The sequence below is a fragment of the Taudactylus pleione genome, unplaced genomic scaffold, assembly GCF_031769625.1.
Source record: "Taudactylus pleione unplaced genomic scaffold, aTauple2 ptg000015l, whole genome shotgun sequence".
In the NCBI taxonomy this organism is placed as follows: domain Eukaryota; kingdom Metazoa; phylum Chordata; class Amphibia; order Anura; family Myobatrachidae; genus Taudactylus; species Taudactylus pleione.
Window position 1 is genome coordinate 17,260,796 of NW_028284417.1, and position 14,565 is coordinate 17,275,360.

The 14,565-nt window shown below is 44.0% G+C and overlaps 1 protein-coding gene across 1 annotated transcript in view; it reads left to right on the top strand.

Moving 5' to 3' along the window:
* LOC148542143 (cytochrome P450 3A9-like) overlaps window positions 1-6,013 on the top strand; it is a 68,397-nt gene extending 62,384 nt beyond the window's left edge. Inside the window, exon 13 of the mRNA XM_088471894.1 lies at window positions 5,619-6,013. Within this exon, the coding sequence (XP_088328020.1) occupies window positions 5,619-5,708 (90 nt within the window). The 3' untranslated portion in view covers window positions 5,709-6,013. The remainder of the gene's footprint in view (window positions 1-5,618) is intronic.
* Window positions 6,014-14,565: the final 8,552 nt, after the last annotated feature.

The window sequence follows — 14,565 nt, forward strand, 5'->3', positions numbered from 1 at the left end:
CTAAACCCTTATCACAATGATATGTGGCAAATATCGGTGTAGGAATATCGGCAAATATGGGCGTGTATGTAAATTATGAAGTCAAGCTGCAGTATAATAAAGATTTTACTGAATAGAGCAATGCTACACAATAACAGAATGGTATACATACACTGAGTAGAAAATAATAAATTAATTAAATGAAAAGTCCAATAGGATATTAGGATTGTAACACGTATAATGTTGCTGAAAGTATGAGCACTGCCGTGTTCAAATATTCATGAGAGTGATGTCAAGAATAAATTGACCAATAGCAGTCAAAGTCCAGAAACTATGCAATATTGAGTATTCAATCAATGCTAACTATCCACGGATGTGGAATATGGGAAGTATGGAAAAAATGAAAGTAAAAGGAAAAAATGCACAAATAGGAAAATCACAAATCAAAATTGTCAAGTTCAAAGTTTGAGTTAATTGTGGAAGCGAGGACCGGAGACCCTGGAGCTCGTAGACAGGAGTGATAAGTAGCGTGGAGGTATATGTGTTGGTGCGGCGTCCCGCACTTTAACTGCAGATGAATGCATAGTACACTATGCCACATTGAAGCTTTCAGGGACATTAATAAACTCACTTCTCAGGCTCTGTTAAATCAAAAACAACATTTTAATTTTTGTCTATGCTATAACTAGTGTTAATTTTCAATGTCTGTGTATACAAACCTATGATGGACTAATGAACAAATGTGTGGAATTGGGACTAATAGAAATAGTTTCCCTATGATATGTCCTAGATACTGTAGTAGTAGTTAACTGTGTTTTCACAGATCTTACTTGGGAATAACAACAGTCTTCACTTTTACAGACATCATTATAAATTACACCTAGTCTTATATATAACCAGTGGTGGATTTTACCTAGGGGCTGCGGGACTGAAGTGCCCCCAGTAAAAGTCTGCCACTGTAATTCCACCACCAGTGAGCTCCTTTCTGGCACTTGGCCCCGCCCCCGGCTCCACCCTCATGCGTATACTCAAACAGGGAGTAGGAGACAGAGATGGCTTTGGAGTGGCTTTCGATTGGAGGCCCTTACTGCTCATCTCACACAAGGCTGGCAGTCTCAGAGGGAGGAAACGCCTATTGTGGGACTGTCAGACCAGGATGTGATTGGCAGTAAGAGCTTCCAGCAGGAAGCCCACACTGTGCTGATTTGCCAGGTAGAATGTGCCTCTAGGGGCTGCAGCTGTTCCACTGCAGTTGTGCATGAGCAAACACTGAGTGACTTACTATTCACTATTATATATATAATAAGCAAGAAAACATGTCTTGCTATTTGTCCTTCATGAATGGCCAGAGTTTTGGACCTCGCTCCACCAAATTTGCAATGGTGGTGTAGTTTGACCAGGATTAGATTTTTGCCTAGGTTTGAACTTTGTCAATGCCACACACTGTCACACAATCCCTAAAAATGGGGACATCTTACATTACACAGGTTCAGAAGCTGGCTCCAGTGGAAAGTGGCAGTCTGACAAAAACCTGTGTAAAAGCTACAAAAGTATACTTTAAAGCTCACAGGCTGAGCAAACTTTGACTCATGCAAGTTCATATTAAATCCAGATATACAGTCAGGTCCATAAATATTGGGACATTGACAGAATTTTCATATTTTGTCCTCTATTCACTACCACAATGGCTTTGAAATGAAACAAACAAGATGTGATTTAACTGCAGACTTTCAGATTTAATTTGAGGGTAATTACATCCAAATCAGGTGAACGGTGTAGGAATTACAACGGTTTCTATATGTGCCTCCCACTTTTTAAGGGGCCAAAAGTAATGGGACAAACTAAACAATCCTAAATCTAACTTTCACTTTTTAATACTTTGTTGCAAATCCTTTGCAGGCAATTATAGCCTGAAGTCTGGAACGCATAGACATCACCAGATGCTGGGTTTCATCCCTGGTGATGCTCTGCCAGGCCTCTACTGCAAATGTCTTCAGTTCCAGCTTGTTCTTGGGGCATTTTTCCTTCAGTTTTGTCTTCATCAAGTGGAATGCATGCTCAATCGGATTCAGGTCAGGGGATTGACTTGGCCATTGCATAACATTCCACTTTTTAGCCTTAAAAAACTCCTTGGTTGCTTATGCAGTATGCTTCGGGTCATTATCCATCTGCACTGTGAAGCGCCGTCCAATGAGTTCTGAAGTATTTGACTGAATATGAGCATATAATATTGCCCGAAACACTTCAGAATTCATTCTGCTGCTTTTGTCAGCAGTCACATCATCAATAAATACAAGGGAACCAGTTCCATTGGCAGCCATACATACCCATGCCATGACACTACCACCACCATGCTTCACTGATGAGGATCATGAGCAGTTCCTTTCCTTCTCTTCCCATCACTCTGGTACAAGTTGATCTTTGTCTCATCTGTCCATAGGATGTTGTTCCAGAACTGTAATGGCTTTTTTACATGTTGTTTGGCAAACTCTAATCTGGTCTTCCTGTTTTTGTGGTGAACCCTCTATATTCACTCTTGTGAAGTCTTCTCTTGATTGTTGACTTTGACACATATACACCTACCTCCTGAAGAGTGTTCTTGATTTGGCCAACTGTTGTGAAGGGGTTTTTCTTCTCCAGGGAAATAATTATTTTGTCATCCACCACAGTTGTTTTCCGTGGTCTTCTGGTGTTGCTGAGCTCTCCGATGCGTTCTTTCTTTTTAAGAATGTTCCAAACAGTTGATTTGGCCACACCTAATGTTTTTGCTATCTCTCTGATGGGTTTGTTTTGATTTTTCAGCCTAATGATGGCTTGCTTCACTGATAGTGACAGCTCTTTGGATCTCATATTGAGAGTCGACAGCAACTGATTCCAAATGCAAATGTCACACCTAGAATCAACTCCAGACCTTTTACCTGCTTAATTGATAATGAAATAACGAGGGAATAGCTCACATCTGTCCATGAAATAGCTTTTGAGTTGATAGTCCCATTACTTTTGGTCCCTTAAAAAGTGGGAGGCACATATTTAAATTGTTGTAATTCCTACACCGTTCACCCGATTTGGATGTAATTACCCTCAAATTAAATCAATCATTTATGGACCTGACTCTAGTCCTTTTTAAAGTGACCATAAACATTAGTCAGCCCTCTGTGTTTGCATGCTAGGGCATAACTAGAACTTTGAGGGCCACATAACAGGTTCTTAAAAGCCCCCCCCCCCGAGGTAAAAAACACATACATTTGCCCACACACGCAGAGCCCATTCAGATTATGCCACAATGTAGTACCCCTTATACACATTATGCCACGCAGTAGTAGTGCCTCTTACACATTATGCCACACAGTAATGCCCCTTACACTACACAGTAATACCCTTTACACATTGTACCACACAGTAATGCGCTTTACAGATTATGCAGCCTAGTAGTAGTGCCCCATATTAGTCAGCCTTCTGTGTTTGTGGGCACATAGCAAGATCTTAAGGGCCCCCAGAGGTAAAAGAAAACTCATAGATTTGCCCACACACAGAACCCATTCAGGTTATGCCATACAGTAGTACCCCTTATACACATTATTCCACACAATCGTAATACCCCTTACACATTATGTCACACAGTAATGCCTCTTACACATTATGCCCCCCAGGAACTCACCTGCCCGTCTCCCTCCAGTCACCTCTCTCCTCTGCCTGTGTATCAGCAGCCAGCAGGTGTGGATTTGGAGCTAATTACTGCTGGCACACCGGCAGGTAGCGACAGACATGGACAGACAGCGCCAGTGCAATTTGAATCTGGCACCGGTCACGAGCCAATCTGAGCTTACGGACTGGCAGCCAACCAGGAGCTGGCACTGCTGATTGGCTGCCGGTCCGCGAGGTCCGATTGCCTTGTAACCGGCAGCGCAGTCTCTCCATGTCTGCTTGACTGGGTGCTGGGGCAGCTCGGGCTCCATAGCAGCCGCACCCTTTGCACCCATGATAGTTACGTCACTGTTTGCATGCATGTTAGCAAACAGTGGAGTCCTTTTCAGGATTGATGGAATGAGGTTATAGGAGAGGACAATGTAAACAAACAAAGGCTGCAGGTGTACTTCAAGGTCCATTGATTCTTTTTTTTTTAATTATTATAATATTTTTAAAAGTGGTTTTGTGTAATACAGTGGTTCCCAAACTGTGCAGGTGCCGCGGCGCTGTCACCGGGGTGCCGCAGCCGGAGGGAAGCTGCTGTCATCTCAGCATGCCTAATGTTAAACACGTTGTACTGGAGCTCCCATCGGTAGATCGCGATCAACGTTCCTACTGGCCTCTGAAACTATCAGAGGCTAAAGAAGCCTCTGATCGCTTCAACATTCCTAGTGATGCAGTGCGCAGGGGCGCGGGTGACGTCACCCGTGCACCCGCGGCCCCGCGCAATGCATCACTGGGAACTTGTGAAGATCCTGTGCGCCTGCTGGATCCAGCTTGATCCAGTCAGTGCAGCGGCAGCGACAACAAGAGGAGCGGTCCACAGCCTGAACTGCAGTCAGGTATGTTCTGCACAGGGGTGTGGGGGCACTGCCTAAGAGGCACTACTACAATGGGTACTGCATAATGGGCACAACTACAGGGGCATTGCATAATGGGCAGTACTTCAGGGGACATTGCATTATCCTTTTACATAAGGAGCACTACTACAGGGGGCATTGCATAAGAGGCACTACTACTGGGAGCATTGAATAAGGGGCACTACTACTGGGGCCATTGCATAATGGGCATTACTACTGGGGGCATTGCATAATGGGCACTACTGCTGGGGGCATTGCATAATGGGCACTACTACTGGGGGCATTGCATAATGGGCACTACTACTGGGAGCATTGCATAAGGGACACTACTACAGGGGGCAGTACTACAGGTAATTAATTTGGCTTAGGGGTGCCTTGAAAAAATGAAGAAGACCCTAAGGGTACCTTGAACTGAAAAATTTTTGGAACCACTGGCGTAATAAATATCCCACCTGTCACTGGTAGTTGGAAAATTAATCCCTATAACCTTAGTAAGGAAAATTATTTTAGAACACTGAGCCACTATTAGAAAACATTTTTTTATGTATTTATAACTGTAAAATTGATGATTACTTGTATCTGATGTCACTTATTTTATATAATAGTGAATATATAATGAACCCTGAACTACCCTATCCATAATGCGCACAAACACATTGGGCCTGATTCTGAGTCATACGCAATGGCGATATTCACACAAATGGTCGATTTTTGTCAACTGTGCATGTGTCTAAGTCACTAGAAGGTCGCACTGCGCATGCGTCCCACAGTGTGTGCACAGAGGAGCAGCAGTGATTCAGATGCCCAGTCTCTGAATATCCACCACAGGAACCCCCAGTATATTTCTGACATATGGAGATGGAATATCTTATGGGCGTGTTATGGGAGTGTCGCTATATGCCATAGCTTAAGATGATTTAGGAGCCACCACTGTATATAACCAAAATGTGCTAAAGTGAGACAATGGCAAAGTATAGAAATATAAATTTTTTAGACTCTATTTAACAATAATAAAAGTTGTGGCATTATGATTGTGTTAATTGAATTTGTCATAATTTTAAATTTCTTTGTCATTTTGCTGGTTATCTGCAGATCCCGATGGAGTTCAGCACTACAGGTTTCATGCAGCCTAAGAAACCGATCATTCTGAAATTTGTGTCTCGGTCCACAGCCCATGAGTGAGCACCAGGATGAGGACTATATGCAGTCTCTTTTTATTGCATGATCCCACATTAGCTTTGACTATTGTGTAAAGTCTATTTAGCTTTCTTGTGATGTCACTGACAAATTACATTTTATTGTATGGATTATTAACACTCTCCTTTTACTATAGTTTATTTCTTTGCTATCTTCATTTGATGATCTATAAAGTACATTTTGTTATATTTTCACAATCCGCAGGATTGTTTGACTACAGTTTTGATTTTGTCAATTGTAACGCAATCAAAAATTGCAATTATTCAGTATAAAGAATAATGTTTTATAAAGTTACGTATAAAAGTATCTGTAGCTTGGGTATTATTAACTGTGTTCTTCCAGTCTGATGGGGCACTACTAGCTGGGGGTGGCACAGCTGTGCCCCTGCATCAGAGCTTCCCAGTGTCCCAATTTAGCCGTGACTATTTGGACACAGGACAAAGATGACATCCTCCATTTTTGCATCAGGGGGGAGTCTCAGGATTGTTCGCATGTGTAATTTGGGTGCCTGGAAGAGAAGGTTCATAGCCTGCAAAAAAAAAAACACAGCTGGAAAGGGCAGAGTCTCACCAGAATCCTTGGGGGAAGCGGGCACGTAATATTGTGCCTAGGAGTTGCCTGACCCTTAAATCTGCCCACAGATTTCAATTATCATGTGTAAGGTATGTAAATTACAGAGAAAGCCAACAATTAGTGGATTTCAAACTCACAGAATATTTAGGTCATGAAGGAGGTTGGCGGTGCTCCCTAAAGTCAAATATTCATATAATATAGTGTCAAATAAAAGGAGAGAAAGAAGACTCCCTTGTGGGGCACTATTTGTTATTATAAGTGTAAATGTGATAATAAAATATAACTTATTTCTTAACAATTAAAAAGAGTTGGAAACCTAGAGAGGAAGAAAAGATGTCGCTGGAAGGTGCACTTCTTCAAAATCTAACTTTTAACGTATTGTTTAAAATGGCGACAAAAAATTAAATATTGTGAATTAAAAAAGTATCAGTTCAAATTAAAGGGGGGGATAAGCTTTCCAGATGTCAAATTATGCTATAAAGCAATTATGTTCCGTTACCTGTCCGATTGGATAAATGGAACAGAAAACTATGCGAACACATCGCTTGAGCCGGAGTTTCTTGAACAAAGGGATCTGATTACATTTCTACATCTTCATGACCAAGAGCTATCTACCTCAATAAGGGATAATCCACTATTGTGGAACATGAAACGACTATGGCATCAAATGATGCAGGCATAAATTGGCATAAATCATTGTTCCTTCCGCTTGTAAGAAACCCTGACTTTCAAGCTGGACAGGCGACATACCCATTTACATTATGGCAAGTAGGAGGTATTCAGAGAATAGGATGTTTGGTGGATAGAGAGGCACATAGGGCTGTATCATTTAGTGAAGCTATGGAAAAATATAATACTTTATTGGGATATCCTATGGCCTTCCTGCAGGCAAAACATTACGTAAATTCTGTGATTCAGGTGTTTGCAGAGGGAGATTGGAATAATCCAATAGATAGCCTTCTTTCTAAACCGCCAATTTTGAGGAACGCCATCTCTAATTATTGTCAACACTTTAAAACAACTTAGGGGACTTTCACAGTGGGTTCAGAAATTTCCTACATACACGATAGAAGATTTACTGGCTGCCCTTAACTATTCCTGTAGATCTCTAACATCAACAATTTATGTGGAGATGTTCTTAAATATTTTCCACAGAGATTATTTGTCACCACACAGAAGCTTCTTAATGGGACGTACAACTTCTCATACCTGCTATAGATGTGGAGAAAACAACGCTGACTTGTACCATTGTTTTTGTCGTGCCCAATAGTTAAGAGGATTTTGGTTACAAGTAAAAAGATATGCGGAATCATCCATACTTAATTACGTCCCTTTCATAGCAGAGTGGGCAATTTTTGGCATTATTCCTACAGACATGAGGGCCAGTAAGGGATGTAGGAGAATGCTTTTAGCAATCAGTGCGGCAGCACGCAAGACAATACTCCAGGAATGGATCTCGAATACTGGGCCTGATTCAGACCCGCTCGCGAGCGCTGAGTGCTCGCAAGCAGGTCGATGTTGGGCCAGTGCACATGCGCACGAGGGAGCCGGCTCCGTCGTGCGCATGCGCGAGACCTGCATAGCAACGGGCAAGCCGTCGCTATGGGTCTCGCTACAAAGGGGGCGTGCTGTCGATGGTGAGTGACAGCACGCCCCCTTTGGTGGGCGTGCCGGGGGCGCGGCTGCCCAGACGGAGGTGTTCCCTCCGTCACAAGTGATGTCAGTGGGAGTGCTTTTGGCTCTGATAGAGCCAAAAGCACTCCTGGGCTTGCGGCAGACGAGACTCTACCACAAGGGACTCGTCGCAAGCCCGATGGTCGCGATGGTCTTGACCATCGCGACCATCTTTTTGGCCGCTCGCTATAGCTGTGGGTGGTCACCCACAGCTATGCGAGCGGCAAGGAGCCCGCTCTAAATAAGAGGGCACTGATTCAGAGCGAGCACTCTGAAAGAGCGTCTGGCTCTGAATCAGGCCCACTGCCCCTTCCTTTGCGTTATTCAAGGCAAAATTATTTAACATCTTTCGAATGGATTGGGTAGAGGTAGTGGTAGAAAAAGAAACTAAAGTAGAAACATTTTTCAATACATGGGAGTCATTTATATCTACTTTATCCTTAGAAATGTGACGTCAAATTTATAATAGTGTGAAAAATACCTCATGGTATACACTTCAGTCCATTGAAAGCAACCCTCCAATAGATATCACTTCTGTTGGTCCCTAAACATATTGAATGTGAGAGGAGCCTTGTGTCTTCTGGGTGTGTGTGGGGGGGGGAGGCGGGAGAGCGTTATTATTTTATTTACTTTTCTTTCTTTTTAGTTAATATTTGATATTGATTATATTTGTTGATATTGAAAATTTCATATTATTGGTAGAATTGTATTATAGTTAAAAAATGCATTTGTACTTTATCGAAAATTATAATTACGAAGCATTTGATAGAAAAATGCATTTATCTGGTGAATATGATCTCAATATTTTATGACTATTGTGATAGGATCACTGGTAAAGTGGTCTGTGGCAGGTACATTTGTCCCAGATTCCTGTCTTTTGTGTTTTAAACCCCCAGGAGAAAGTCTGCAGTGTAGCAGGCTTGAGTTTCGGCTTTTTGAAAAGCCGGTTTGGGACCTGGGGGTTGTGGGTGAGAGGAGAGGGAGGGCTCCACCCACGGCCACTCCAGGTTTTGGTTCTCGCAGCCTGGTAACAGGCTTGTTAGGGTTTCCACCTGAGAGTGGCAAATATAAGCCTAGTGTGTTTAGGGCTGAGTGTCTCACCTGGGAGAGCAGGCAGGGAGTTTGCTCAGAGACACTTGGAAAACCTATTTGTGAGTACTGTGCTGTGCCTTGTTGCTGGTGAGGGCATTAGGCCCTGCCAGGTTCTTGTAGTGAGGGAACTACCTGTAAAGTTAGAGCCCAGCCAGGGCTAGGATTTACGTTTATGATTTCTTTGTTATTTCTGTTTTGCACAATAAAGACTGGCGCCGACCAGCTTGTACTTGAATCCAGTCTGGCGTACTGTTTCCCAGCTGCTGTGTGTGTAAGGAAGGAGTCCTCTACCCAGGAGAGGAACCCCTAATCTGACTGTGTCACAATATGGTGGAGAATGCGGGCACCCACACACACTGAAGTTGCAGCAAGAGGAAAACTTTCCGTTTAAAAATTAAAGGGACAGACACCCAATTGGTGAGTGTGAAAATAACACTGTGTCCTTGGAGTCCCATAGAGGAGGCGTCAGCAAATGCTCAGAGAGGCAAGGTTCAGCTTCCAACCTACACCCCAGGACAAAATGGAGGACATTATTAAGGCCTTGCTCCAAGCTACAGCAGCTCAGCAGGAATCTACCAGAGCTCAGCAGGAGACGAACAAACTTCAGCAGGAATCTAGCTGGGCTCAGCAGGAATCCACCAGGGTGCAACTGTTGGCCTTGGAGACAGCCCAGAGGCAACAACAGGTCGCCATCGAGGAAACCCGCCAGGCCTTAGCGGAAAACAGCCAGGCCATAAAAGAGGTGGTACAGCACCTGGTCGCCCGGCCCAGAGATGTTAATACTGGTCCTCCCACCACCACTCACTCCGTACGAGCCAGTCACTTCCTCCAAAAGATGACTTCGGGCGATGATGTGGAGGCCTACCTCACTGCATTTGAAAGAACAGCCGAAAGGGAGAGTTGGCCCAAGGAGCAGTGGGCAAGTCTGGTGGCACCTTTTTTGTCTGGGGAGCCACAAAAGGCCTATTTCGACTTATGCCTGGCTGATGCCAAGGACTATAAAAAACTAAAACAGATCCTAACTCGCTTGGGAGTCACCACCTTTGTTCGTGCCCAACGGGTCCACCGCTGGGAGTTCCATATGGACAAGCCTCCACATTCACAGATGCATGACCTCGTCCATCTGTCCTCAAAATGGCTACAGCCCGAGACGCTGACGGGACCACAGATCGTGGAAAGGGTCGTGATGGACTGGTACCTGCGATCATTACCTGTGACTCTGCGCAAGTGGGTGAGCCATGCAGACCCTAAGTCCGCGGACCAGTTGGTCAAGCTGGTGGAGAGGTACGTGGTGGCTGAGGAACTGATGAGTATGCCCCACCGAGCCCCGATGGCGCACTGGCGAACTCCCACAGACACTGGTAAGACTGTTCCAGGGGTGAAGGGTGCTGGGCGGTGGAATGTACCTAAGACTGAGGGTGTAGAACCTGGAGACAGGCCTGCCAGGCCAGGAAGGTTCTTGCCCCGTAAACGACTAGACATTAATATGACTCAGTGTTTCCGATGTGGTGGCTTCGGCCATATTGCCGCTAATTGTTCACTTACAACTGAACCTATGCAATGTGATACTGCTCATGTCTACCGCAGGGGGTCTTTCTTTGCACAGATAGCCTGTACGGCTGACCGGCAGGCTGAGACTGATAAGCACATGTGTGTACTCACTGTAGATGGCAACCGAGTAGAGGCACTGTTAGACTCTGGTAGCTTGGTGACACTTATAAAAGCTGAGCTGGTGAACCCCTTGCGGCGTGAGGGGAAAACTGTTGGTGTGACCTGCATACATGGGGATACTCGATATTATGTTACTGCCGAGGTGAACATCGAGACACCATGTGGTTCTGCTATAGTTTCTGTGGGTTTGGTGCATGGTCTGATGTACGATGCAATATTGGGGAGAGACTTTGCTCACTTCTGGAAGTTGTGGGAAAGCCGTTTTGTTCCAGAGGTGAACAACCCCGATCCATTTGAGAAGGTTGTCGATGTAGTGGAGGAGGGAGTTTCTTCTGAGTCAGAGTTATTCCCTTTTTCTACTATGATTGGCGAACTAGAAAATGCGGAGCGTGACGGTGGCCCGCCAACTGATGTGTCTCCCATTGAGGTGGGAAGTGTTGTTGGGCCAGGTGATCGTCTGCCTGATTTAGAGGTCAGAAGAGAGGTCTTTGCCGTGGAGCAGTTGAATGACCCTACTTTGGTATAAGCCAGGGAGAATGTAAAAGTAGTTGATGGTAAACCCGTAGACCCTGATAGTCCTTTGTCCTATCCCCACATGGCAATGTGTCAGGATTTGTTATATCAGGTGACTAAGAAGTGGGAAGATATTGTGGAACAACTAATAGTTCCCAAAGCCTACAGAAGAACAGTGTTGGATCTGGCCCATGGTCATATAATGGCAGGCCATCTAGGGGTAGAGAAAACCACTGAGCGAATAATGCAGAGGTTTTTCTGGCCCGGGCTTCATAAAGAGGTGTCTGACTTTTGCGCATCCTGCCCTGAGTGTCAGTATCATGCTCCCAGGCCACATTTTAAGGGTCCACTAGTTCCATTGCCTATTATAGAGGTGCCGTTTGAAAGAATAGCGATGGATTTGGTTGGACCCTTAATGAAGTCTGCCAGGGGACACCAGTATATTCTGGTCATAATGGATTACTGTAAAATTTGTAAATAAACCTTTTAATACATTCCTGCCTATAAACCTCTAAGATTCACCTGCCTAGAACCTCTAAGACAAAACCTGCCTGTACCTTCTAAAACCACAAGATGTCGCTATTTTGATTATACCATTAATGAAATACCGAGACAGTTGAATAGCGTTCCAAAGCGCTAAAGATTATTATTCAGGTTAAAAGTACAGATGTTACAACGCTATGATCTAATAATGAGCGCAAATAAATTGTACAAACATTAGGTCATAAGGTACAGTTAAAATACATGAAACTGTTATTAAAGATCAAAATACAATGAGCAATATGAGAAAGAGAGAGAGAGAGAGAAAGAGAAAAAGAGACACATTAAAATACAATGAGAGATATATCAATGTCTGCTGAGAGCACATGTTCAAGATGGCTGGTGATGGTGTGCGTGAGGGGGGTTGGGAATGCTTCCTGCCCTATTGTCCAAACAGCATGGTCTCTGAACCTACAACAGACCATATCCAGTAGTCACTAGACCGTGGGGAGGGGGAAGGGCCGAAGCACATGTTTTTCCTTTGTTTGCAAGCCTCATGATCCCTAGGCAAACTCCATGCTGCACCAAGCTGCAGCTCCGCAAATCATCCATCAATGACCACAACCACAACAAAGACAATATACCTATCTGACCCACACAACACCACAACTGGGCAGAATCACAATTTCCCTTGTTCACCCCACATGGAGGCAAGCCATCTCCAACAAACCGCAGACAACATACCCATCTGACTCACACAACACCACACGGCAACCACCCACGACCATTCAAAGCTGCCATCAATTCAACATCCACGATACAACACGTGACACCACCCTATGATCACATTCATGAGTATACAGCACACACAATGCCCTTCTCTCCCAAGCAGAGATACCGTTCAAGCACACGGCAAGGCCCAAACACAGAACACATGGCAGGGCCCAAACACAGAACACATGGCAGGGCCCAAACACAGAACACATGGCAGGGCCCAAACACAGAACACATCGCAAGGCCCAAACACAGAACACATCAGAGGATCTCAATCAACCAGCATCAATCATTCACAAATATCACAACAATTCCGCAATCAATCCCTTTCCTGCATGCTGACAACAGACCACTGTACCCTACAGTGCGGATGAAAAGCACAGACCAGACAACACATCATCCACTGCATGCCAACACAGACCCATGAATATCCTTAGAAAACTACAAACCACACACCATGCTAAGCTAATAACTGATTAACACCAAAAAGCCACAGACACCCAAATAGGCTAAATATTGCACAATTTATACTTAGCTACAACAACCCAGGGGAACTGAGATCCATTTTCCGTTTTCTGGTCAGGGAGTGTACCTCTCTCTTCCTTCTAAAATCTGCCAGTGCCCCTGCTAAACTGTGTTTTCTCAGGATGTGCATGCTATGTTCCCGCCCCCTTTTACCTGTGAGGTCATCAGAAAGGGAGTATCCTTTTGGTTATCTGAAACTACTGTTAATTAAATTCTACTCCCAGTTAGCTAGCTCTATTGATTAGACTGGAATAACCAGTCCTTTGGACAAAAATGTAAACAGTCCTACACCATGTTATTGTCTTTTGGTAAAGGTTAGAAATCTGTTACAGGGCATTTATTGGACAATTCCAAATGGATACAAAAGGTCTCCAACCTCCTTTTGTATCCCCCAACATGCAAATCTAAGCTGCTATGGAAAACAACATTTCAAATAGATATTCTCTCTAACATTCATATTTCATAGCCGCATGTTCTGATCTTCATATTGATGTCACCAGAATGCTGTGGAAATAAGGTAGATCAGAACGGTTCCAAACACAGTCCAATTGTCATTTACTAAGCCATAGTTACAGAAAACATTCATTTCTTTATATACTAACATTGCGTTTAAATTATCCTTTTTGCGTTACGGGACCATTGCTTTTAAATGTATGTATGCGGGGAAAACACCACTGAATTGCGTTGTGCGTCTGAGGGTCGGTGGGGCACTCAGCGAGCAGCACTAAGCTGGAAGGGCATCTATGTGTGTGTGTGGCCATGCCAGTATGATTTTGGGAAGGATCACTAAAAAACTGACTGTATTCTGTTTAACATTGTGTGTATGAGTTGCAGGGAATTTTGCTACTTTTCAAATATAAGTCTGTGTGATATTATAAATGGGCCACATATACACACACATATATATATATTTTATTTCTAAGATGGAGTCTTGGCCCTTTACAAGACAGCATTGCGCAGATTCCAATTGCAAACAGATTCTGTCTTCGCCAATTATCCGGTTTTGACATTACGCTACCAGATACCCGGAAGCGATCCCGTTGCGCAATACGTCAACCAAGACCATTGCCAGAGAGCTAGTTCATGTCTTTAGCAGGCTGGGTATACCTAAGGAAATACTAACTGACCAGGGTACACCGTTTATGTCAAAAGTCATGAAAGAGTTATGTCGCCTGTTGAAAATTGAACAGTTAAGAACTTCGGTTTATCACCCCCAAACCGATGGGCTGGTCGAGAGGTTTAACAAGACTTTAAAACACATGCTTAGGAAAGTGGTCGACAAGGATGGTAGGAATTGGGATTACTTATTGCCGTATTTATTGTTGGCCATAACAGAAGTTCCCCAGTCCTCCACCAGAAGGGTGACTTCGACTTGTTGTATGGGAGACACCCAAGGGGGTTACTAGACATTGCCAAAGAGACTAGGGACGGCAAGGTATTTAACCACTCTTGACCTAACCAAAGGGTATTGGCAAGTACCGTTAACCGAGAGCGCCAAACAAAAGACAGCTTTTTCAGCGCCAGAGGGCTTGTTTCAGTA